This window comes from Mauremys reevesii, linkage group 15 (assembly GCF_016161935.1).
Source record: "Mauremys reevesii isolate NIE-2019 linkage group 15, ASM1616193v1, whole genome shotgun sequence".
NCBI lineage: Eukaryota > Metazoa > Chordata > Testudines > Geoemydidae > Mauremys > Mauremys reevesii.
The window spans coordinates 43,989,053-44,015,718 of NC_052637.1; the positions used below are offsets into that span (position 1 = coordinate 43,989,053).

Below are 26,666 nucleotides of genomic sequence, written 5' to 3' on the forward strand. Positions count from 1 at the left end.
TTTGTAGTGTGGTGAGCAGCTGGATTGAGAAGCGAAATGTACAGTCTGAAAAAGCCAACTTAATGATTCTGTTTGATAAATACCTGCCTACATGTCTAGATAAACTGAGGTTTGGGTTCAAGAAGATTACCCCAGTCCCTGAAATTACTGTCATACAAACCATACTGTATCTGCTGGAATGTCTCCTGACTCCAACTAACACGCCTCCAGACTCCTCAAAAGAGCTATACGAACTGTACTTTGTTTTTGCGTGTTTCTGGGCATTTGGAGGAGCAATGTTTCAAGACCAGGTTAGTGACAGCTTGTAATATAAGGCCAGTTCAACTTGGATGGTAACAAAAAAATTTATTTTTAGATCTCTTTGCTTGAACAGGCTGAAATGTTGACCCCAGAGTTAATGCCACTCAATCTCCTGTCTTTTTTTAGTTTATTTAGTTCTGAAATATCTTATGCTTAGGCTAAGCCTACCGTAGAAAATGTTGAGGAAATCAAACAAGATTTCTGGGCTTTGTGACTGATTAAAAAAAAGCGGTTTGTCTTTTAAATGATTTTTGATTTGAGTCACAGAAAACAAAAAGAGCAAAAGGGAATTTAGTTCATAGTTGCAGTGAAATGGGGGTTCTTTCATCTTCTGCTGAAGCATCTGGTTCTAGCCACTATTAAAGACTGACAGGACACTGGCCTAGATGGACCATGGCTCTGATCCAGTCTGGCAGTTCCTACATTCTGAACACAAGAGCAGCGTTGGCTGCCATAGTGTTTATGGGGAATCCATTCTGAGATCTGTGCCAGTCTTTTAGCGTAGCAAGTACAGCAGCTAGGTCACATGAGTCCTTTCCAGGCTTTGGTTCTGACTGATGGGAGTTCCCTTAGCTACAAAGAGTGGGGTGCGTGTGTGCTGCAGGATGGACCCAGTAGCCTGGGGACTCTCACTTTAAACGGTGTCTGAGAGATTCATCCCAGAAGCTCCTAATCAGCGAGGATACAGCACTGGCCACAAGGATCAACAAGAACCAGAAAACAAACAAACAACCCCACAACATAAGAAAAGAAGAGATGAGCTGCCCATAAGAACAATAATCTCCCTATTGTACTGGCAGAGACCTCTCCTTGCATGCTGTAATCATCACTGCAGCGAATGTGCCTAGCTCCATCAGACCCCACGTGCCGTATCCGCCAGACTGCATCAGAGAGCCTGAACATGTTTGTCTGATGTTTTAAAAAAACAGAACACACAGAACAGTCTTCACAAAACACTGCTGACCAAGGTTCTGTGACAAGAAATCTATCCAGGTGTGACGAAGTCTTAATGTTCGCCAGGTCTTAATGTTTCCTCTGAATACTGTGTGGGTGCCTCAGTTTCCCCTATGCATTTCTTAAGTCTCCAGCATGCATAAATGGCTGACACTCTGTCTCCTGGCAACAAATGGCCGGGGCCCTTCCCTCCTGCAAGGGGATGGCTAAAGGTGAACAAAGAGATCAGGTGACCTCCTGGCTCGGGAAAGAGACAAAGGCCAGAAAGGAGGGGCTGGAGGGGGTTTCAGTTTGGAGCTGGCTGGGAATGGGAAGTGAGGGCAGACGGGGTTGTTTGGCTCGCTGGGCCCCAGAAGGGACGCAGCTGAGGGGTCCCGTTCTCTGTACATACAAGCTCTGTGTTAGACCGTGTTCCTGTCATCTAATAAACCTCTGTTTTACTGGCTGGTTAAGAATCACATCTGACTGTGAAGTGGGGGTGCAGGACCCTCTGGCTTCCCCAGGACCCTGCCAGGGTGGACTCACTGTGGGCACGGAGGGGCATATGCTGAATGCTCCAAGGTCAGACCCAGGAAGGTGAAGCCGTGTGAGCTTCTTGCCCTGAAGACAGTCTGCTCATAGAGAGGAGACTTCACCAGAGTCCTGACTGGCTTTGTAGGGAGCAGTTCCAGAGCATCGCCTGGGGACTCTGTGACACCAGGATCTACCTCATCTCTCACAGCTACACAGTACGCTTTGCTAGACTGCAGTCTCCACTTAAAGAAAAAAAAATCCGAACTGTCCTGAGTTTCCTGTCCATGAATCTCATTCCAATTTGAGACACAGATGAAAACTTTGGCTTGAAAGGTTAAAAAAGCTGTTTGTTATGATGAAGGAAGCTGACTCTACCACAAAAAAAGCTATGATCCTACACTTTTCTGGAAGTGAGATGTACCATATTTTTAAAACATTGCCTGACATTGGGGGCAGCAAGGAATAAGAAAGCAAAACCAGCACTTATGAGGTTCTTTAAACCACATAAAAACATTAACTATGATCAATATGCCTTCTGTCAAGCACATCAGTGAGAAGGGGAAAGCATGTATGGGTATCATGCCAACCTACGTCACCTTGCTAGTTCATGTGAGTTCACAAAGGTGGGTCACAAGATACGAGGCCAAATGATACAAGGATGTTTGTCGGATAAGCTGAGAAGACAAACTCTCCAAGACACCCCCACAAATGACTTGTTAGATTACTGGACACTGCTTGAGTAAAGAAGTTGTCAGAAACACATGCTCAACAACTAGAGCAATGACACCTGGCACCAAGCCCAGAGACAGCACATGGACTGCACACTAAGAACTCAGTCAGGTATTGCGTGTGGCATGCTCAAGATGGTAACCAACCCCAGAAAATGCAGGGCCCAGTCACAAAGATGACAAGTGTAAAATGCTACAAATGTGGAGGCTCATACCCACACCAAGGTGATTGCTCAGCAAAAGGGGTCCTCTGTCATACACATGGAAAACAAAACTAAGTCTGTAGCTCTCCTATTCTCCCACAAGTCAAGACAAATTTACAACAAAAATTGAATGAATGCACTCCAAGCTGACACCTCAGAAAATGACCGTGCTTACGTTTTCACAGTATTCCCGGAGAGAACCAAGTCTTCTGAACACAGAGTTGAGCCACAATGCCACATCATCATACGAGGATATGAGACTGACGTTTTAATTGACACTGGCACATCAGTGAATGTGATGGATCAACATACGTATGATGGCATGCCACAGAAACCGCTCATACAACTGACGGCAGAAAAAGTACGGTATACACCTATGGAAATCTAGCCCCACTGACAATGTGTTGTGTAGTGTCAGCTCATTTTGTATTTAAGGACTGGTCTGTTACCAGTGCAATGTACTTGGTGTCCTAATATCACAGATACACTAATTAATTATGCCATCCAAAGGGTACAGCCTAACAGGCTAAATCAACTTGTCCAGTCTTGAGAATATGTTCATAAGAATAGGAAAGTTGAAGAGAGAGTAACTAAAATGGCACTTTGATGACATGGTTCAGTCCATAGCAGTACCACACAGACACATTCCTTTCCATGTCAGAAAGCTGGTGGAAAAAGAACTAGCACACTTAGAAGAGCTTGACATCACTGAATGAGTGGAAGGCCCCATACCATGGGTTTCCCCTATAGTAATGGCCCAGAAACCAAACCAAACAAAATCCATATTTGCGTGGATATGCATTTATGCGGCTATCAAGTGTGAGTGACACGTCACCCCCACTGTGTATGACAATAGTGCAGATCTAAATGAAGCAAAGTTTTTTCTCCCAGCTTGACCTCACAGTAGGATACCATCAACTTGAGCTCCACCTAGAGTCAAGATGCATAACAACCTCCATGACACATGTGGGTCTACTCCACTATAAACAACACAGTTGTGGCATTCTTCAGCCTCAGAAATATTTCAAAACACCATATGTGAGGTACTAGTTGGAATCCCTGGAGCTCTTAATGTGAGTGATGACACATTAGTATTTGGCACCAATCTGAAAAGCACAACACTTGACTAGCAGCTGGTTTTGAATGACTGCAGGAACAGAATCTCACAGTAAACCCAGACAAATATGAGTACAATAAACCCACATTAGAATTTTTTGGATACACATTCTCCAAAGATGGGTCTTCAGCAGATCCTAAGAAAGTGAAGGACATACAGAATGCCACCATGCCCACAAACTCCAGTGAAGTTTGTAGCCTACTAGGGCTTGCAAATTACTGTGGCAGATTCATTCCAAGTTTAGCTACCATTACACAACTTCTGAAAGATCTTACCAGGAAAGATTAAATATGGGTTTAGTCAGGTGAACATCAACATATATTTGAGGAACTAAAGAAATCCCTTACCAGTGATGTAGTCATGTCATATTTTGATTCTGGTAAGAGAAGTGAACTGTTATTAGATGCCAGCCCTGTTGGATTAGGAACAGTCCTCACACAGCTTGACCAATGTGATCAAACTTACACTACTGCTTATGCCAGGAAGGCTCTTTTGTCCACTAAACAACAATACTCTCAGATGGAAAGAGAAGCTCTTGCTGTAGAATGGGGACAATCCCATTTTCATTTATACACTTACAAATGTCATTTCACAATTCAGAATAATCGTGAATCTCTTGAACTTATGTTCAACAATCCCTCTTTTTGCCCACCAGCTCCCACTGAGCAGTAGATGACTACATAGTTATCTATCCTCCTGGAAAGGATAACCCTGCTGACTGGCTCTCCAGGCACACAGCTAGCAATTGTAACATTCCAGAGAAAGCAGCAGTGCATGTAAATGTTGTCCTCTCACACACAATTCCCTAAGTTCTCTTGTTAAAAACCTCCGGAGAATCTGACATGAGTCTCCAAATGGTCATCAAAGCTGTTTAAAGTGGTCAATGGAAAGAACTTCTGTGTAGCCTCCGACATTTGATTCCTGCAACACAAGCTGTTCTATAATTGTTTGCCCACGTTACAGGTGAGTTTACCATCACAGGTGGTGCTCACCTACTCTGAGATAGAAGACTTCCTCTTCCATGTTTGTGGTGGGAGCACATGTTTAGTTTGGCTCACAAAGGTCACCGTGGACTGGTAGAAACAAAATCCCTGGTCAGAGAAAAAGTCAAGTTCTTTGGGATTGATAGCCTTACTGAAACATACATCCTGCAGACTATGCCAAGCAACAGTTCTTCAAAATCACACTCCTCCTGGATCTCCCCTGCCCGCATCCCCTTGGATTAAAATTAGCGGGGATTTTTGTGATTTCCCTAATAGAAAACATTTGCTGGTTGTTATAGGTGACTGTTCTCGTTACCCACAAGTTGAGAGGGTCAGTACTACTTCTGCCAAGATTTTTGTCAGCCTGTGGAATACCCATCTTTATTAAAGCTGACAATGGTCCTCCTTTTCAAGGCTCGCAATTCACCCATTTCAGATATCGTAAACTTACTCCAAAACGGCCACAAGCCAATGGAGACGTGGAGAGGTTTATGTGAACACTCAAGAAAGCGCTGTGAATTGCTGCAGCAGACAGATTAGACATGCACAGGAGTTATTCGTTTCCTCCGTAGTTATCAAACCATGCCCCACTGTTGTCCTGGCACAGCAACAGCAACTGTCCTGTTCGGCAAACCGCTAAGAACAAAATTGCCACAAGTTGAGATAAGGGCAGATGATGAATCTCTGCATCAGCATGACAATGAAATGAAGCTCATCATGTAAAAATATGCCAACCACCGCAGACAGGCTAGGACCATATGTTTCAATGTGAGAGACGTAGTTCTTGTCATAAACTTCCAGCTTCACAACAAACTCTACACCCTTTTATCCTGAGCCATTTGAGGTTACAATGGTCAAAGGCGTGATGATCGCTACTGAGAGAGGATCCCATAAAATCACATGAAATGCATCTCATATGAAACCACTTTGTGGCACTCAATATGTTCCCGTTCTGCAAGATGCTGCTGCTGACGGCCTTACAGAGACTGAGGGTCTGGCTACACTTGCAGATGTAGAGCACTGTGAGTTAAACCCGCTTTCGGAGAGCGCAGTAGGGAAAGCGTGGCAGTCTGTCCACACTGACAGCTGCTTGCGCATTGGCGTGGCCACATTTGCGGCACTTGCAGCAGCATTGGGAGTGGTGCATTATGGGCAGCTATCCCAGCATGCAAGTGGCTGCAACATGCTTTTCAAATGGGGGCGGGGTGGAGTGTGACAGGGAGCGTGTTGTGTGTGTGGGGGGGAAGAGAGTGGGTTTTTGGGGGGCTGAGAGCATGTCAGCATGCTGACTTGTAAGTTCAGACAGCAGCAGACCTCCCGCTCCCCCCCACCCTTCTCTCTCTATCTCTCTCTCTCTCACACACAGCATTCCACAGTAGCGGCTTGCATGCCAGCTGTCAGAAATAGAGCTTTGAAAGGGCATTTCCGCATTCCTACAGGAGTTCAAAACAATGACAAGAGTGGCCACTTGACTTAAGGGGTTATGGGACATTTCCAGAGGCTGATCAGAGCGCAGGAACCTGACACCTCATTCACACTGACACCCGTGCGTTGTAGCCAAGGCACAGCAAACGTTATTCCTCTTGCCGAGGTGGAGTACTAGCAGCGCTCTAGCTGCAGAGTCAGAGCGCTCTACGTGCCTTGCCAGTGTAGACGGGGAGTGAGCTAGTACACCCAGGGCTCCTTTATTGTGCTGTAACTCACAAATGTAGCCAAGCCCTAAGTCCCCTATGTTCTCCATGCAAGTGAATGACTCAACCCCTGTGCTGCAGAGGTGGAAAGTCCCTGTTACCTGACAAGAAGAAGCCAGCACATCTTAAGGACTATATAACATAAATGACTGTGTTTCTGTGGACGTTTTGAACAATCATCAGTTATGCAAAGTGTGGGCCATTAATGTTGGTTTGGAATCTTGATGGCTTCCATTAACTAGGACACTTGGTTGTAAATGGCTCTGATTACTTGTAAGCCTTCCTGTATATGTGGGTGCCAGCCAGTGAGTAATGAAATCTCACAGGACATGTGAACATGTCACATGATATTGGAATCCATCTTAAACCTGGTGCTTTTCCATTTAGAAGGAGGGGTGGGGACTCAGAGAGAGACAGAGGATTCCCGCCTTGTGCCAAAGATATAAAAGGGGGTCAAACAGAAAAAGGGGGCTGCCAGTCATGAGAAATCCCCAAGTGACCACCTGCGCTGGAACTAACAAAGACTGCACCAGGGGAAAGGATTGGGCCCAGACTAGGAAGGAGTCTCCTCTGTGAAAGAAGCTTATTGGAACATCTCCGAGGATGAGATTTACCTGTATTCAGTTTCTTAAATGTATTAGGCTTAGACTTGCGTGTTTTGTTTTATTTTGCTTGGTAACTTGCTTTGTTCTGTTATTACTTGAAACCACTTAAATCCTACTTTTTATACTTAATAAAATCACTTTTGTTTACTCATTAACCCAGAGTAAGTGATTAATATCTGGGGGGCAAACAGCTGTGCATCGCTCTCTATCAGTGTTACAGAGGACGAACAATTTATGAGTTTACCCTGTATAACCTTTATACAGAGTAAAATGGATTTATTTGGGGTTTGGATCCCATTGGGAGCTGGGTGTCTGGGTGCTGGAGACAGAAATACCAGCGGAGTAGTTTTCAGTTAAAGCACGTAGCTTTGGGGGCGTGGTTCAGACCTGGGTCTGTGTTGCAGCAGACTGGCGTGTCTGGCTCAACAAGGCAGGGTTCTGGAGTCTCAAGCCATCAGGGAAAACGGGCTCAGAGGTAATTTCAGCACATCATGTGACAGCCCCAAGGGGTCTCTGTGACTGAACCCATCACATGCACATACGTAATTTTAAGCCCAGGCATGTTCTCACTGAAGTCAGTGGTTAAACTTAAGTGTATGTCTATGTGTTTGTGGATTCAGGGCCATAGCTGCTCAAAAGGGTAACACAGCCAGTGGCTTAGCTGCTGCTAAATCAGACTCACAGACTTTCTAGAAGGAGCTCAAGTAGCAACATTCTTGGTGTTTTCCCCACATTTTGTTAATGCAAAAATTGAGAATTTGATCAGAAAATAATGTAATAGAAAGTGCTTAGGTCTCTCCTGAAAAGGGTACTTCCTGGGAATTCCCATGGGAGGGAGATCCTCTGAGCACACAGCTCACATCTGTTCTCTCAGGCTTCCCCTGTGTAACCATCTTCATCCAAAGACTGCACAGAGACTGCTGTGTGTAGCAGAGGTGGCAGCTTGGGCTGGGCTGGAGCTGAAAGGGGCCGGAGGACCCTCCCCACAACAGAAACACCAATAGCAGGCTGGCTCTGGGCCAGAGGGCTGAGCACAGAGCTAGGTGTCAGAAGACCTGGATTCTATCCCAGAATCTCCCCTTTGCTTGCTGCATGACCTTGGGCAAGTAATAATCCCTGTGAATGCAATGGGGATAATCATATTTACACTTGTCTGTAAAGCACTTTGAGATCTAGGGGTGAACATAGAAAGTGTCAGTAAATATAAATGTGCATGTTTTAATGTCTAAGCCCAAATCCAAGGGAGTCTTTGGGAACTGTGACATGCTCTTTGGCAAATACACAGAGGGAACTACAGAAATGTCCAGCTGGAAGGGACCTCAGGAGGTCATCTAGTCCAGCCCCTCTCCCTGAGGCAGGACCAAGTCAATCTAGACCATCCCTGTCCAGCCTGTTCTTAAAAACCTTCAGTGAGGGCGATTCCACAGCCTCCCTTGGGAGCCTGTTCCAGACCTTAACTACCCTTAGAGTTAGAAAGTGTTTCCTAATATCTAACCTGAATCGTCCTTGCTGCAACTATGTTGAGTCCTTGTTCTATACTGGGTGGACATGGCAAACAGTTGATCCCTGTCCTCTGTATAACAATCTTGTAATGAACTTGTTCTGTACATTATATATTGCATGATCCTGTTATGAAGGGCCCAAGATGCTATACTGCAGGAGGGGGAGAAGTTAAGTGTGGTCATACTCTGAAAACTAATCTTGTAAAATAGTTGCCCAGCCTGAGAGCCAGAATTGGCCGGGGAGCAGGATTCTGCCAGCTGGAGAAAATGATTTAATTCCCTCTCTTACTATGCAGCACGAGGACACACTCGGAGAGCAGGGGACTGAGGCAGGAGCTGGAGCTGAGAGGGAGACAGTGTTTTTCATCTTCCTCTTTGGAATTGGCTGTGGGGAGATTACTTTACCCTGGCTTTGGCTGAGTAAAGATGTTTGTGTCTGGCTCCTGCAGGGGCAGGCATGCTAGACTTCTGTGCTTTACTCTAAAGCACTCCACAAAGGTATTTCAATGCCACCTAAGCATGCAGAATCCATCTCGGCTCCAAACAGCCTGTGCTGCAGAGCCTTGGGCGAGCATGACTAACTGAACATGTTCCACAAAGGCAACAGAAACTGTTTAATGAGCTTGTTTTTCTCCTCCTCAGCTGGTGGACTATCGTGTAGAGTTCAGTAAATGGTGGGTGAATGAATTTAAAACCATCAAGTTTCCATCTCAAGGGACTATTTTTGACTATTATATAGATCCAGAAAGTAAGAAATTCATGCTTTGGAATGATAAAGTGCCAACATTTGAGCTGGACCCAGACGTTCCCTTACAGGTAATTCCCCCAAATGATCTTCCTTGATTCTTTCTTTGTACTTTACTTGCTAATGTATTGCACCCCTCCACACTGGAGTAAAGGGCGTCTTGATAAACTGTGCAAGATCTTGCAGGTACCAGAACAGCATGGCTACACATGGATTATTTTATTTCCATCACTAAACCTCTGGCTCTGCAAGGTAAGCCAGTGATGTAGGTAATTCGGTCTGATATTTAGGATGCAAGATGGTAATGTACAGTGCCTGGAAAATGTTGTTTCCCTATGGACAGTGTTGGCTAGGTGAATTGTGGGAGCGGGCTGGTTTCCCTAAAGAATCTGGTCCACAGAAAGGCCCATACTCTGATTACACTGGGCAAGTCCTATGGCTATTGTTTATTTCATACACATCTCAGGTGTCCCTCACTGTGATGTGTTTTGTGCTCTCAATCCTGTCTTTAAACACCTGTTTCCAGACATGGGGCAGAAAACCGGGAGGGAACATATGGGAATTATGGATGCCCAGACAGGAGGGAGACTTGAGCATCTCCCGAGTACATATTGGCTGCAGACTATTAACCCTCAGGACATGAGGGCAAATAGGGGCAAAGCATGCTGCACTGGGCTTAAAGAAAGAGTTAATTAACAATGCAAATCGCTGGAGTGGAGCTTCCCGATTCTGACTCCAGGCACCAGCTAAGTAACCTTACCCTGTACACAGGGGCGGCTCTAGGCACCAGCAAACCAAGCTGGTGCCTAGGGCGGCCGAATCTAGGGGGCGGCAGGCTGGGCCGGTGGACCTGCCGCAGTCATGCCTGCGGGAGGTCCACCGGAGCCCCGGGATGACCGGACCTGCCGCAGGCATGACTGCGGAGGGGGCGCTCGTCCCGCGGCTCGGCTGGACCTCCCGCAGGCATGACTGCGGCAGCTCAAGCGGAGCCGCCGGACCCGCGAACCGTCCGGTGGAGCTCCCGCAGTCATGCCTGCGGCAGGTCCGCTCGTCCCGGGGCTCCGGTGGACCTGCCGCGGGAGCTCAACCGGAGCCGCGGGAAGAGGGGACCCACCGCGGGACCGAGGAAGGGCGGCGCAGCACACCGCGCTGCCTGGGGCAGCCTATTTTCTAGAGCCGCCCTGCCTGTACACACAAACCAGCCTTTGCTGTCTCTGAGTTGCACGCTGCAGCTTGCACTTAGGGTCAGTGAAAAGTCTACAGTGCACAGCCCAAATACATCCCAAGCACAGCAACCCTGCCCAGCACTGTATGAGCACTGGAACAAGGAGCTGAGTATAATGCTTGTCCGGTTGCCATGCAATGGGAGCATAACGAGGTCCAAAAGACTACACATTTTATCAGAAATACTGAGGCTGTATTTGGCATGGGTAAGAAAATCACTGGCACAAGCATTGCAACTATTAAGTGCTGACTTCTGGGTTTCCTGGAGAGTCAGTATTTGTGGGTAAGGTAACGTTTTATGAGCATGCATTGCACAGTATTCATGGTGACTTGCAGTCAGCAGTTTTGTCTTGGAAATCTGCTTCTGCTGGGAAGGAAGCAGCTCTGGGAAAGTGCTCCTCTGCAATGGTTTGCTGTGAGACCGGAGCAAAGTTGGCCTATTTCTGGGAGCATTTGCTGCTTGTTCTGGGTTTACATAGGCCTCAGTAATCTAGGGCCTGATCTGACAGCCCATACTTGTGTGAGGTGTTCTACTGACGTCTCCTGGGCTACTTACTGCAAGATGAAGCCTTCAATGCTCCAATGCCAATGGCTGTCTTAGATTCTAAGGAAATAGTTGCTGTAATTAACAGGCTGGTTTATCACCTGGATACGATGTGCCGTGTTAGAAGATGCTCCTGGTTCTTGTGCACGTTTTCACAAGCTGTACTCTGGCTTTGTACATGTTGAAAACCCAAGTAAAGGGGGAAAGCCCATCAGTGCATTGACTGACTGCAAAGCTGTGAAGACAAGGGTTGGGTTTTTCAGAAACCTTATTTGAAGCCTGCCCAGTTCTGTAATGGCAAGCCCCGATTGTAACTGCAGAACCTTTAGAATAATCGAGCTCCGGAGATGTTCACACGCAAGCATTTCCATGTCTCACTTTAAGATACAATCTATCATCAAACCCAGTTTGGTGAAACTTGATTAAAATAATTTATTTCATTGATGACTTGTCAACAGGCTTCCGTAGTCCATACGACAGAAACCATCCGAATTCGCTATTTTATGGATTTGCTAGTGGCAAAGAAGTGGCCTGTGATGTTAGTGGGGAATGCAGGCACGGGGAAGTCGGTCATGATGGTGGACAAACTGCAGTCTCTGAACACTGAGGACTACCTCTTGCAGGCTGTTCCCTTTAACTTCTACACGACCTCGGCCATGCTGCAGGGTAAGGTGCTTAGCCAGAAACAGCCTGAAAACAGGCTCATCTTACTGGGAAGCGATGACTGCACAAGTGATTGGATTGGTGTTGCTGTTGTTCTGCAGCTATTCTCGAGAAGCCCTTGGAGAAGAAATCCGGGAGAAACTTTGGTCCTCCAGGCACAAAGAAGCTTATTTACTTCATAGATGATATGAATATGCCTGAAGTGGACAAATATGGCACAGTAGCTCCTCATACACTGATCAGGCAGCACATAGACCATGGGCACTGGTAATTGTGGAGCTAAACTCTTCAGTTGTTTCATCCATGTGTTGAATTACTCTTGCTCAGATTATGCTACTGTGGTGATGGGGTCTGTGTGTCTGTCTAAGGGGTGTATCTGGCCCATCACCAGAGTATCTGCGTGCCCGATAAACTTTGGTGTATTTATACCCACAAGGTATGGCAGGGCAGTGCTATTAGCCCCATTGTACAGATGGGAACGGGGGCACAGAGAGACTGAGAGAGTTGGCTAAGGTCACACAGGCAGTCTGTGGCAGAGCAAGGAATTAGAACTGGGGCTTCTGAGTCTTAGGTCAGCACAATTGAAGTACACAAAGAGAATGATCCATAACATAGCAGTTCTGGATCATGAGATCTCTAGAGACCAGGATAGTCTAGAATTGCCAATAGTGAGCCCCGCTAGAAGTGCTGCCCAGTGGCATTGGAGCAGCGGGTCCATCTCACTGGCCTTTCCTGCTTTTACTCTTAGGCCAGATCTACACTATAAATGTATATCGGTATAACTCCATTGCTCAGGGATGTGAAAAATCCAACCCTGGAGGGATGCCATTGTATCGACCTAAGCCCTGGTGTAGACAGCACTACGTTGATGGGACAGCTTCTCCCATCGACACAGCTCCCGCCTCTCGCAAAGTGGATTAACTATGCTGACGGAAGACACTCTTCCATTGGCATATTAGTGACTTCACTAAAGTGCTGCAGCAGTGCAGCTCTGCCGCTGCAGTGTTTTAAGCGTAGACCTGCCCTGAGTTGTAACTATTTTCTGGACAGCAAAAAATGTCTTTTCCTGTGCAATAGATGTTATGCTCTGCCAAGAGAGGAAACTGTGGGCAGATGATCATCTCCCCTGGATCTTCTCTGTAAAGGCGTCTGGGAGGGATCAGTGTGTGTGAAAGTTGTTTGGGGCCAGGTTCATACTACAGGAGGGACAGGTCCTTTAGTCTTCAGAGAATAAAGACATGTACACATCCTTCTCCTTCACTTGCTGTCTAGGTATGACAGAAACAAGCTGACATTAAAAGACATTCACAACTGTCAGTATGTAGCCTGCATGAATCCAACCTCTGGATCCTTTACGATTGACTCCAGACTTCAGGTATGCAATGGAGAAACGATTGGGTTGGGCTTTTGTTAGCTTCAGTCTCAGAGGTAGCCGCCCACTTCGCCAGCAGTTTGGCGCTTTGTAGATTTTACCTCCTCTCCCCTTGTATGGGGCCTTTGACACTAGTAGAAGGCTGGAGTGTCTAGTTTGTGGTGTCTGTGTCTGACAGCCACCATCTCACTTGCTGTGGTGGGTTCATTTCCAGGCAAGGTGGAAACATGGGGGTGCTGATGGAAGTCACACCCTCTCCTGACAGGTTTGGTTTTCAATTGCTTTGTTTTAGCGACACTTTTGTGTGTTTGCTGTGAGTTTTCCTGGCCAAGAAGCACTTGTGACCATTTACAGCACCATCCTTGCACAGCACATGGCAATCCGTAACATTCCGGTCCCCACTCAGAAGATCCTGTCACCACTAATTGCAGGAGTGCTGGGTAAGCAGCAATAGCACGTTAATGTTTAGAAAGGCAGCATTATATAGGGCAGATGTCTATCTTCGTTTTTTCACCAGTATCTATCGTACCTGTTGTACCAGTGTTTGTAAACTGCACACTGTGTCGGAAAGAGAGGGCAAATAACCACCTACCTGAAAAGTCCTGTGCAGCACTTTGAAACTACAGGATATTGATTATGCCTCCGTACGGGTGGAAGGGTGAGCGACTCAAAGCACTAGGTATCGCCCCACCTCTGTTCCCACGAAAGCCAATGGAAGTTTTTCCAGTGATTTAAAGGAAGCACAGTTAGGTCAATGCTGAGCACTTTTGAAAATCCCACATGAAATGTTTAGAGAGAGAATGTGTGTTCAGACTGCAGCAGCATTGTTCCCCCCACCTGTACTGCAGCTCTCTACTGCATGTGCTCCTTGACACCAGTGCCTTGGGGGCGGGCGGGGGCAGCAGAGAACTGCACTGGGCATTGGAGAGGGGACCGTGCGCCGCTTCCTCAGAGTCAGTGCAGTGGGGAGTGCTGCTTTGCTCCCATGGCTGGGATGGGGGGGCAGTCCTGGGCACTGCAGAGCCCTGTGCAGTGGGGAGTGCTGCTTTGCTCCCATGGATGGGATGGGGGGTGTCATGGGTCTACCCTCACTTGAAGCTGGGGGGTTTCAAAGTGAGGACCAGCATGTCTTCCCCCACCCCAAAATCCTTAGGGTAGGTCTCCTTCAGGCTGCCACCACTCGGTCGATTACGTGGGCCGAGACACCCCTATATTCCCCCTCCCACTCCCCTTTCCAGAGACGTTCCCTGGGGAAATACAGATCCACTCATCGGAGGGAAACCTCCCCCCCTCTCTCTCTCCTAGCCACTGGAAAGAGATACCTGATTCAACTGTTTGAATCAAACCCAGGAGGAACCCTCTCCCCCCTCCCTTCTCTGCCCGGAGATAAGCCTGTCTCACCACCGAGAGAGTGTCTTCGCCCCTCCCCCTATCCACAGTGGAAGGGATTTAATCAAGTCTTTATAGAAAGAATTTATTAAAAGAAAAACAAGAAAATACAGAATCTCTATGAGCCCAAGCTGGACACTCATAGGGTATAACCTTGCTAAGTTCTGGAGAGAATCCTCTCTCTTTCTCAGTACAACAACACAGCAGAATAAGAATAATCAATAACAAACACACAGAATTGCAAGCATAGGATTATTAGGTGAGGACACACGTATCTTTCTAATACTCACTATCTTGACTAGAAGAACTTAGTTCAGAAAGGTGGAAACTTGTAGACTTGATTAAAACATCTGGACTCTTGTAACTCCAGACGGCTAAAGACAAAGACCCCCCCAAACAGAGGGAAAAGTTCCCTCCTAGGAGTTTCAAATTCTCTTCCCTGATTGGTCCTCAGGTCAGGTGCCCACCAGGTATTATACTTTAACCCTTTACTAACTATTCATGACAGGGGGGCAGTCCTGGGCACTGCAGAGCCCTGTGCAGTGGGGAGTGCTGCTTTGCTCCCATGGCTGGGATGGGGGGGCAGTCCTGGGCACTGCAAAGCCCTGTGCAGTGGGGAGTGCTGCTTTGCTCCCATGGATGGGATGGGGGGGCAGTCCTGGGCACTGCAGAGCCCTGTGCAGTGGGGAGTGCTGCTTTGCTCCCATGGCTGGGATGGGGGGGGGGCAGTCCTGGGCACTGCAGAGCCCTGTGCAGTGGGGAGTGCTGCTTTGCTCCCATGGCTGGGATGGGGGGGGCAGTCCTGGGCACTGCAGAGCCCTGTGCAGTGGGGAGTGCTGCTTTGCTCCCATGGCTGGGATGGGGGGGGGCAGTCCTGGGCACTGCAGAGCCCTGTGCAGTGGGGAGTACTGCTTTGCTCCCATGGATGGTGTCATGAATAGTTAGTAAAGGGTTAAAGTATAATACCTGGTGGGCACCTGACCTGAGGACCAATCAGGGAAGAGAATTTGAAACTCCTAGGAGGGAACTTTTCCCTCTGTTTGGGGGGGTCTTTGTCTTTAGCCGTCTGGAGTTACAAGAGTCCAGATGTTTTAATCAAGTCTACAAGTTTCCACCTTTCTGAACTAAGTTCTTCTAGTCAAGATAGTGAGTATTAGAAAGATACGTGTGTCCTCACCTAATAATCCTATGCTTGCAATTCTGTGTGTTTGTTATTGATTATTCTTATTCTGCTGTGTTGTTGTACTGAGAAAGAGAGAGGATTCTCTCCAGAACTTAGCAAGGTTATACCCTATGAGTGTCCAGCTTGGGCTCATAGAGATTCTGTATTTTCTTGTTTTTCTTTTAATAAATTCTTTCTATAAAGACTTGATTAAATCCCTTCCACTGTGGATAGGGGGAGGGGCGAAGACACTCTCTCGGTGGTGAGACAGGCTTATCTCCGGGCAGAGAAGGGAGGTCGGAGAGGGTTACTACTGGGTTTGATTCCTAAAGTTGAATCATGTATCTCTTTCCAGTGGCTAGGAGAGAGAGGGGAGGTTTCCCTCCGCTGAGTGGATCTGTATTTCCCCCGGGAACGTCTGTGGAACGGGGAGTGGGAGGGGGCATATAGGGGGGTCTCGGCCCACGTAATCGACCGAGTGGTGGCAGCCTGAAGGAGACCTACCCTAAGGATTTTGGGGTGGGGGAAGACATGCTGGTCCTCACTTTGAAACCCCCCAGCTTCAAGTGAGGGTAGACCCATGACATGGTGGCAGCGGAGTTCGAACCCATTGTTCGAAGGAGTTTTTTCAGCTGGGCTACGCTGAAGGGAGCTCTTTTCTTTCTTGTTGCTTGGACAGGCAGCTTGAGGAAAAGGTGGTTTTGAAGCAGGTTCAGGGTTAGAAGATTTTCAGTTTCTTCCAGGGCTTTCTGTTACAAAGCCCCTGTGGAGTGCTGTTTTCGTCCATTGTGAGAGGAGATATCACTCAGGATTCCTGAGGTGGGGTTAATTGCTCAAAAAAGTACATTCCCATCCAACATGAAAAACTGGTTTGGGGAGAGATAAACCCTCCAGCCAGGTTTTTTTCTCCTGTGTTGAGAACACAGATCTCTGAGGAAATAGACCAGATTTTTCTCAGGGTATTGTTAGCAGCAGCCTTTCAGCTGGGCTGCTGAGTACAGCTACTCAGAGCAGAGTGGGACAGAGAATTTTTTTTTACTCTTTCCCTCTTTCTCAGTACAAACCAGTAACATTACACAAACCACAATTTGCTATACAAAGGATTGATTTCTCTTTCTTTACTCAAGTTATCATAGGCAGGGGTAGGGACTGTCAAGCAACACAAACAGTTCACTGACTGCAGAGGGTGTGGCCAGCACCTGAAGGCACAGACATGACTGACTCAAAGACCGAACTGGAAATTGCTCAAGTAAATTTAAAAATCCTACAGGCACAAAAAGAGAAGGAGGAAGCTGCCCATCAGAGAGAGATGGAAAAACTAGAAGCTAACCAGAAAGCCAAAGAGGCAGAACACAGGCGGGCAATGGCAGCCAAAGAGGCTGACCGGGCAACCAAAGAGTTAGAGCTACGAATCCAGACACAGGCTTTGGAATTAGAAAAAGCTAAACAGCAAACTCCACCCAATCCAATCCCTCTTCAACCTACTGATCAACCTTCTCGGAGAAAATTTCCCGCCTACAGGGCAGGGGATGATGTTGAGGCCTTTTTAGAAAACTTTGAGAGGGCCTGTATTGGATACCATCTTCCTAAAGATCAATACATGCTGGAGCTGAGGTCACAGCTCAGCGGACAATTATCCCTGGTGGCAGCTGAAATGCCTCTGGGCCAAATGAACGACTTTCAACTATTCCTAACCAAGGCCAGACTCAGAATGGGCATCACCCCTGATCACGCCCGTCAGCGTTTCAGAAACCAGAAATGGACACCGGAGGAGTCATTTCCAAAACACGCCTCCTACATTGAAAAGCATTTTTCTTCCTGGTTAGCAGGAGCCAATGTTCAAACCATGGACGAGCTAACCCTCCTGATGATGATGGAGCAGTTCTTGGATGGTGTTCCGGAGAACATTAGTCGCTACATACAAGATGGTAAACCAAAATCTCTCACTGAGGCAGGGGAGATTGGAGCCAGATGGATGGCATCGGTAGACAACACGAAAGCTACGGCCAAAGGGAGCGAATCACACAAGGTAGCCACCGAGACTAAACCTTACCATCGAGGGCCAATCAAGCCCACACCTACAACCCAAGCACAGTCACACCCTACTTCTTCTTCTACCTCACCAGTTTCCAGTAAACCAACACAACCCAGTGACCCATCAAGTGGGCGATGTTTTGGATGCAATGAACTGGGGCATATCAAAGCCAAATGCCCGAAGAACCTGAACCGGGTCCAACTCCTTGCACCTGCACACCAAGGAAACCCGGAATTAGATATATCTCAAATACCCGTATGCTTTAGGAAACTTTGAGAGTGGACGGAAAGGAAGTTATCGCATGGAGAGACACTGCAGCACATATGTCAGCTATCCACGAACCTTCGTGGACCCCAAATTCATCAACCCGAAAAGCACAGTGACTGTTCGACCCTTCATGTCAAAACCTGTGACATTACCTTCCGCGCAGTTACCTGTCCAGTACAAGGGCTGGTCAGGGACGTGGACTTTTGCTGTCTATGACAATTATTCTGTCCCCATGATTCTGGGCAACCACTTAGCCCATCACGTTGAGCCGCCAGAAACAGAGGGAGTGGTTACACGCAGCCAAGCCAGACGAGCTGCTGCAGCCATCCCTGTCCCTGAGCCATCCACCAAGACCCCGTCTGTGTTAACAGGGACCCAGACAGAGGTGGTGGAACCGGATCCCATGACAACACCTACAGCAGCTATACTACATCCAGTCCCAGAACCGGAACTGGAAGAGCAACCAGCGGCAGTACCAGCGCCAGCACCGACGCCAGCGCTTACAACTCCACCGCCGGGGCGACAGCGGGCCAAAACTGGCAGAAGCAGCAGACAACCCTACCCAAGAGGCTCAGCGGGCCTGAAATGACACTTTGTGCACCAGCGGGGCGCGGTTCACAGTCAACGGAAACAACCTCATCACCTACATCGCTTCCACAGGAACTGGTGTCTCCCGCCTCAAGGGAACAGTTCCAAGCAGAGCAGGAAGCCGATGACAGCCTCAAGAAAGCATGGGCGGCGCGCAGCAACCCACCGCCTCTCAGCTCCACTAACCGATCCCGGTTTGTGGTGGACCAAGGACTTTTATACAAGGAAAGTCTTTATGGTGGACACCAGGAGGGCTGGCATCCTCAAAAACGGTTGCTAGTTCCGACGAAGTACCGGGAAAAGCTCTTAAGCAGCCCATGATCATCCCAGTGGCCATGCTGGGGTGAACCGAAGCAAAGACAGGTTGGGAAGGTCCTTCGACTGGGAGGATGGGCAAGGACATTGCCAAGTATGTCCGGTCTTGTGAGGTATGCCAAAAGGTAGGGAAACCTCAAGACCAGGTCAAGGCCCCTCTCCAGCCACTTCCCATAATTGAGGTCCCATTTCAGCGAGTAGCTGTGGATATTATGGGTCCTTTCCCAAAAAAGACCCCCAGAGGAAAGCAGTACATACTGACTTTTGTGGACTTTGCTACCAGATGGCCGGAAGCAGTAGCTCTAGGCAACACCAGGGCTAACACTGTGTGCCAGGCCTTAACTGACATTTTTACCAGGGTGGGTTGGCCCTCTGAAATTCTTACAGATTCGGGAACAAATTTCCTATCAGGGACCATGAAAGACCTGTGGGAAACTCATGGGGTGCATCACTTGGTTGCCACCCCGTACCATCACCAAACTAATGGCCTAGTGGAAAGGTTCAATGGAACTTTGGGGGCCATGATCCGAAAATTCGTCAATGAACACTCCAATAATTGGGATCTAGTGTTACAACAGTTGCTGTTTGCCTACAGGGCTGTTCCACATCCCAGTTTAGGATTCTCACCATTCGAGCTGGTGTATGGCCATGAGGTTAAGGGGCCATTACAGCTGGTAAAGCAGCAATGGGAGGGGTTTACACCTTCCCCAGGGACTAACATTCTGGACTTTGTAAACAACCTTCAAAACACCCTCCGAGACTCTTGGGCCCTTGCTCGAGAGAGCTTAAAGGATGCTCAAGCGGAGCAAAAGGTCTGGTATGATAGACACACCAGAGGCGTTCCTTCAAGGTAGGAGACCAGGTCATGGTCTTGAAGGCGCAACAGGCCCATAAGATGGAAGCATCCTGGGAAGGACCATACGTGGTCCAGGAGCGCCTGGGAGCTGTTAACTACCTCATAACATTCCCTGATTCCTCTTTAAAGCCTAAAGTGTTTCATGTTAACTCTCTAAAGCCCTTTTATCCCAGAGAATTACAGGTCTGTCACTTTACAGTTCAGGAAGGAGATGACACCGAGTGGCCTGAAGGTGTCTACTACGAAGGTAAAAGAAATGGTGGTGTGGAAGAGGTGACCCTCTCCTCAACCCTGCAACGTCTGCAGCGGCAACAGATCAAGGAGCTGTGCAATCTCTTCGCCCTTGTTCTCAGCCAACCCAGGACGGACTGAGCAAACCTGCCACTCCATTGACACAGGTAATGCTCACCCGATTAGGACCCCACCCTACCGGGTGTCACCTCATGCCAAAGTTGCTATTAAACAGGAGATTGACAACATGTTGGAGATGGGTATCATCCGCCCTTCTACCAGTGCATGGGCATCTCCAGTGGTTCTGGTTCCCAAACCAGATGGGGAAATACGCTTTGCGTGGACTACCGTAAGCTAAATGCTGTAACTCGTCCAGACAACTATCCAATGCCACGCACTGATGAGCTATTGGAAAAGTTGGGACGTGCCCAGTTCATCTCTACCATTGACTTAACCAAGGGGTACTGGCAAGTACCACTAGATGAACCCGCCAGGGAAAAATCTGCCTTCATCACCCATGCAGGGGTGTATGAGTTTAATGTGCTTCCATTCGGATTACGGAATGCACCTGCCACCTTCCAAAGGCTGGTGGATGGTCTACTAGCGGGATTGGGAGACTGTGCAGTTGCATACCTCGATGATGTGGCCATTTTTCTGATTCATGGCCCGAACACCTAGAACATTTGAAAATGGTTTTGAGCGCATCAAGCAGGCAGGACTTACTGTCAAGGCCAAAAGTGTCAAATAGGCCAAAACAGAGTGACTTACCTAGGACACCAGGTGGGTCAAGGAACCATCAACCCCCTACAGGCCAAGGTTGAGGCTATCCAACAGTGGCCTGTCCCAAGGTCAAAGAAGCAGGTCCAATCCTTCTTAGGTTTGGCCGGATATTACAGGCGATTTGTACCACACTACAGCCAAATCGCTGCCCCACTAACTGATCTGACCAGGAAAACCCAGCCAAATGCAGTTAAGTGGACTGATGAGTGTCAGAAAGCCTTTACCCAGCTTAAGGCGATACTCATGTCGGACCCTGTCTTAAGGGCCCCAGACTTTGACAAACCCTTCCTAGTTACCACCGATGCATCTGAACGTGGGGTAGGAGCGGTACTCATGCAGGAAGGACCGGATCACAACTTCCATCCTGTCGTATTTCTCAGCAAGAAACTGTCTGAGAGGGAAAGCCACTGGTCCATCAGTGAAAAAGAATGTTACGCCATTGTATATGCCCTGGAAAAGCTACGCCCATACGTTTGGGGCCGGCAGTTCCAGCTACAAACTGACCATGCTGCGCTAAAGTGGCTTCACACCAACAAGGGAAACAACAAGAAACTTCTCCGCTGGAGCTTAGCTCTCCAAGACTTTGACTTTGACATTCAACACATTTCAGGAGCTTCCAACAAAGTTGCTGATGCACTCTCTCGTGAAAGTTTCCCAGAATCAAGTGGCTAAAAACTTTTCTTAAAATGTTTTCATGCTTAGTAGTCGATGTAATAGTGCATGTGTTTTATTACTCTGGTTGTTTTACAGTTCTAGGAGGAAATCGCCGCCAGTGGATCCCACTGTGACGATTTGGGGGGCGTGTCATGAATAGTTAGTAAAGGGTTAAAGTATAATACCTGGTGGGCACCTGACCTGAGGACCAATCAGGGAAGAGAATTTGAAACTCCTAGGAGGGAACTTTTCCCTCTGTTTGGGGGGGTCTTTGTCTTTAGCCGTCTGGAGTTACAAGAGTCCAGATGTTTTAATCAAGTCTACAAGTTTCCACCTTTCTGAACTAAGTTCTTCTAGTCAAGATAGTGAGTATTAGAAAGATACGTGTGTCCTCACCTAATAATCCTATGCTTGCAATTCTGTGTGTTTGTTATTGATTATTCTTATTCTGCTGTGTTGTTGTACTGAGAAAGAGAGAGGATTCTCTCCAGAACTTAGCAAGGTTATACCCTATGAGTGTCCAGCTTGGGCTCATAGAGATTCTGTATTTTCTTGTTTTTCTTTTAATAAATTCTTTCTATAAAGACTTGATTAAATCCCTTCCACTGTGGATAGGGGGAGGGGCGAAGACACTCTCTCGGTGGTGAGACAGGCTTATCTCCGGGCAGAGAAGGGAGGGGGGAGAGGGTTCCTCCTGGGTTTGATTCAAACAGTTGAATCAGGTATCTCTTTCCAGTGGCTAGGAGAGAGAGAGGGGGGGAGGTTTCCCTCCGATGAGTGGATCTGTATTTCCCCAGGGAACGTCTCTGGAAAGGGGAGTGGGAGGGGGAATATAGGGGTGTCTCGGCCCACGTAATCGACCGAGTGGTGGCAGCCTGAAGGAGACCTACCCTAAGGATTTTGGGGTGGGGGAAGACATGCTGGTCCTCACTTTGAAACCCCCCAGCTTCAAGTGAGGGTAGACCCATGACAGATGGGATGGGGTGGGGCAGTCCTGGGCACTGCAGAGCCCTGTGCAGTGGGGAGTGCTGCTTTGCTCCCATGGCTGGGATGGGGGGGGCAGTCCTGGGCACTGCAGAGCCCTGTGTAGTGGGGAGTGCTGCTTTGCTCCCATGGCTGGGATGGGGGGGCAGTCCTGGGCACTGCAGAGCCCTGTGCAGTGGGGAGTGCTGCTTTGCTCCCATGGCTGGGATGGGGGGGGCAGTCCTGGGCACTGCAGAGCCCTGTGCAGTGGGGAGTGCTGCTTTGCTCCCATGGATGGGATGGGGGGGGCAGTCCTGGGCACTGCAGAGCCCTGTGCAGTGGGGAGTGCTGCTTTGCTCCCATGGATGGGCGGGGGCAGTCCTGGGCACTGCAGAGCCCGGTGCAGTGGGGAGTGCTGCTTTGCTCCCATGGAGGGGATGGGGGGGGCAGTCCTGGGCACTGCAGAGCCCTGTGCAGTGGGGAGTGCTGCTTTGCTCCCATGGCTGGGATGGGGGGGGCAGTCCTGGGCACTGCAGAGCCCTGTGCAGTGGGGAGTGCTGCTTTGCTCCCATGGCTGGGATGGGGGGGGCAGTCCTGGGCACTGCAGAGCCCTGTGCAGTGGGGAGTGCTGCTTTGCTCCCATGGCTGGGATGGGGGGGGCAGTCCTGGGCACTGCAGAGCCCTGTGTAGTGGGGAGTGCTGCTTTGCTCCCATGGCTGGGATGCGGGGGGGCAGTCCTGGGCACTGCAGAGCCCTGTGTAGTGGGGAGTGCTGCTTTGCTCCCATGGCTGGGATCGGGGGGCAGTCCTGGGCACTGCAGAGCCCTGTGTAGTGGGGAGTGCTGCTTTGCTCCCATGGCTGGGATGGGGGGGGCAGTCCTGGGCACTGCAGAGCCCTGTGCAGTGGGGAGTGCTGCTTTGCTCCCATGGCTGGGATGGGGGGGGAGTCTGGAGGGGGACTAGGAATCTACAACTCAATGTATCCGATGGCCACTAACTACACATGACAAGTGCTGGTCGTGTTGCTTAACGTGCCCCTAGGAAGAGCTCAGATGCTATGGCACTAGAAAAGGTTCAGAGAAGGGCAACTAAAGTGACTAGGGGTTTGGAACAGGTCCCATATGAGGAGAGATTAAAGAGGCTGGGACTCTTCAGCTTGGAAAAGAGGAGACTAAGGGGGGATATGATAGAGATCTATAAAATCATGAGCGGTGTGGAAAAAGTGGATAAGGAAAAATTATTTACTTGTTCCAATAATACAAGAACTAGGGGTCACCAAAAGAAATTAATAGGCAGCAGGTTTAAAACAAATACAAGGAAGTTCTTCACGCAGCGCATAGTCAGCTTGTGGAACTCCTTACCTGAGGAGGTTGTGAAGGCTGGGACTATAACAGTGTTTAAAAGAGAACTGGATAAATTCATGGTGGTTAAGTCCATAAATGGCTATTAGCCAGGATGGGTAAGGAAGGGTGTCCCTAGCCTTGGTTTGTCAGAGGGTGGAGATGGATGGCAGGCGAGAGATCACTTGATCATTGCCTGTTAGGTTCACTTCCTCTGGGGCACCTGGCACTGGCCGCTGTTGGTAGACAGGATACTGGGCCAGATGGACTATTGGTCTGACCCAGTACGGCCATTCTTATGTTCTTATGTTTCTTATGGCGAGGAGGCTGGGATAAGAACCTGGATAGACCAGAATGGAACAGAATTCCTCTGTGCACAGTACTTATGGGACCACCGCAGGCTGCTGCTTCGTGGTCTGGGGAGCTGAATCCTTTGCCCAGAAACCCAGCCCCATGTCCCCGGCTCATTACAAAGTACAGGTTTTAACCTGGGGCTCTATTGTCCTGTTTCTCTTGCTGCGTGCATATATTTTTTTACACTGGATGTCTAATGTTACACACACAGATCCCTATCTATGCCACTGGCAGCACCTGCAGCTTCATGTGCATCAGTAGGATCTTTGGTTTCTCAGCACCTTGGAAATGAGGCCTTTTATTAGGTGCTTAAATATGGATTTAGTGCTTATCTGTAGAGACCCACGTTTGGGAAATCTTGGCCATCTTGTTGATGCTGCTGCTGTACATGATACACTATTTTTACTGGCCTCAGGATGAGTAGCTGTAAAACACAGTTGGTAAAGTAAATGGTCTGTGAAACTATAGACTCCACTCCCATTTTAAATAAACTTACTACCCAGTGCATGAAACCTGTGAGTGAATCATTAGTATTTCTTTGTATTACACACATGTCTAAAGCTCCTCTGACAGTACCATGAATGATACAATACTCTTATGAAAAGGATCTGGTTTAATTATAATTCTAAGTTCTTTAAAACGTATACTGGTTTCAAGAAACCTCTTGTTTCACTGTTGTTCCATGTTTGTGGTGGTTAGGCTCTGTGTGTTTTTGCAGTGGCTTTAATTCAGGTCAAGTTTCAGCTTCCTCTCCACCTTCCTATTTTGTGTCTCACAACCTGATGAATAAATTTTTTGGGGGGTGAAATGGGCCAAGCGTGGTCTCAATGAAAAGATTATTCTGTTTTAAAGTTTCAGCAAAATTTATTCTGCTGCTTAGACTTTTGAGTGAGCATGGGCAGGGCCGGTGCAACCCATTAGGTGCCCTAGGTGATTGCCTAGGGTGCTAACATTTGGGGGGCGGTGACCGCAGCGGCCGGACCTTCCGCCGCCTGTGTCGGGGGCAGCATTTCGGGGGCAGGACCTTCCACCGCCTAGGGCGGCAAAAAGGCTGGCGGCGCTCCTGAGCGTGGGAAAAAAATCCATTTCTCATCTTTGCATTGAAATTGCACAGTAATTTCACTGAAGAATGATGAAGCTAAAATTTCAATTTTGGTTTATTTGATAAACTTGAGAGGAAGAAAACTCAAGCCATGTTTGAAGAAAAATAATTCCATACTTTAAAATTTGTACTCTTTGGGTATCTGGCTGCTCTCACATACAGGGTGTTTTCCCATAAACAGCCTTACATCAGAAAATTACATCATCATTTCTGCCTACGGCCATCAAATTTCACTACGTCTTCAACCTCCGGGACCTCTCTAACATATTTCAGGTAGAGTGTATTTTACTTCAGTTATTTCATTTTAATTTATGTCTGTCTTATGTCTCTCTACCACTTTCACATGTATCATGCCCCTGCCGTCTTTTGCTGTTAGCTTTCTCCAGAGCTGGCTCTTCCATTCTGGGCAGCAATCAAGAAACTAGGACTGACAGATTTGTATGTTTGGCAGGGACTGTTGTTCTCCACTGCTGAATGCCTTAAAACGCCGGTTGACCTCGTCCGGCTCTGGCTACATGAAGCTGAGAGAGTGTATGGAGATAAGCTCATTGACGAGAAAGATAAAGAAAGCTTTGGAAGAGTTCTAGCAGCTACCTGTAAAAAATACTTTGATGTAAGCCATGTTTTGAAATACTAAGAGCTTTTATGTTTGAGGTGCTGAATCTGTGATGGTGACAGAGCTGGGTTCAGCGGTGATGTTTAAATCATTTAACTTGCACCTTCCAGCTGCTTGGAGTGTAAATTAGACCCAGTTTAGACCCACTACCAGTATGTAATTTATCCTCATACATATTGCCTCTGGAGTTGACCCATAATCTAACTTTCAGGATGGGAATTAGAGTGCGTCTCAGAAATGTCATAAGGTGCTAGCTCTAGAGTTCATGGCAAGCATGGCTACCAGTTAGTAACCGCTGGCTGGGAAGGGTTCTCATGGCAGTTAGAACTGTACTCTCCCAGAGGTTATTTCAAGGTGTATATTCCAAACCTAGCTCTCCTCACATGAATGATGAAAATCGACCTTTGCAAATGGGCTTCCAGCTCGTGCTGGCCTGTGCCTGGATTGTTCGTCCTTTTCAGTTCCAGAACGGCAGGTTTGGTAGGTGCTGCTTAAGATGACCTGGCCATTGTTTTTCTTGACCACGGTTGATGTCCAGTTCAGGACTGGAGGGTGTGGGAGACAAAGACGAGATGATAGGACATGGCCTCAGCCCAGATGGCGGGTTGCGGCCCAGCAAGGAGCTGGAGGTGACAGCTGGATAGCGATCAAGATAGAGGAATCCTCAGCAGTGATGGAGAAGGGAGGGAGGGAAGAGCTTGGGGTCTCACCGTGTTCCTGTTTGAACTTCTGGCTGGACATCCAGGACAATAAGTGGGACTGAGAGTCCGGAGGAAAGGGAGAGTTGAGGGTTAGTGGCAGAAGTAATAATGGGCTGTGAGAGCATATGTGGTCACTCAGCATTGGGGTGGAGGGCCTGATCCTGCAGTTG

At 48.1% G+C, this 26,666-nt stretch overlaps 1 protein-coding gene across 22 annotated transcripts in view; it reads left to right on the top strand.

Annotated features, from left to right (window-relative positions):
* Positions 1 to 26,666, top strand: part of DNAH17 (dynein axonemal heavy chain 17) — a 105,246-nt gene that overhangs the window by 44,879 nt on the left and 33,701 nt on the right. For 20 of the 22 annotated variants that reach the window (XR_005588469.1, XM_039501536.1, XM_039501550.1 and 17 more), the window contains 8 exons: positions 8 to 290; positions 9,239 to 9,412; positions 11,568 to 11,775; positions 11,874 to 12,039; positions 13,045 to 13,147; positions 13,437 to 13,584; positions 25,361 to 25,452; positions 25,631 to 25,792. Coding sequence is in view for 21 of the 22 variants with exons in the window: in XM_039501536.1 (XP_039357470.1) it covers positions 8 to 290; positions 9,239 to 9,412; positions 11,568 to 11,775; positions 11,874 to 12,039; positions 13,045 to 13,147; positions 13,437 to 13,584; positions 25,361 to 25,452; positions 25,631 to 25,792 (1,336 nt within the window). In the remaining variant the exon portion in view is untranslated. Of the gene's footprint in view, positions 1 to 7; positions 291 to 9,238; positions 9,413 to 11,567; positions 11,776 to 11,873; positions 12,040 to 13,044; positions 13,148 to 13,436; positions 13,585 to 13,765; positions 13,803 to 25,360; positions 25,453 to 25,630; positions 25,793 to 26,666 lie in introns of those variants that run through there. The other 2 variants (XM_039501554.1, XM_039501555.1) reach the window with 2 other exon arrangements.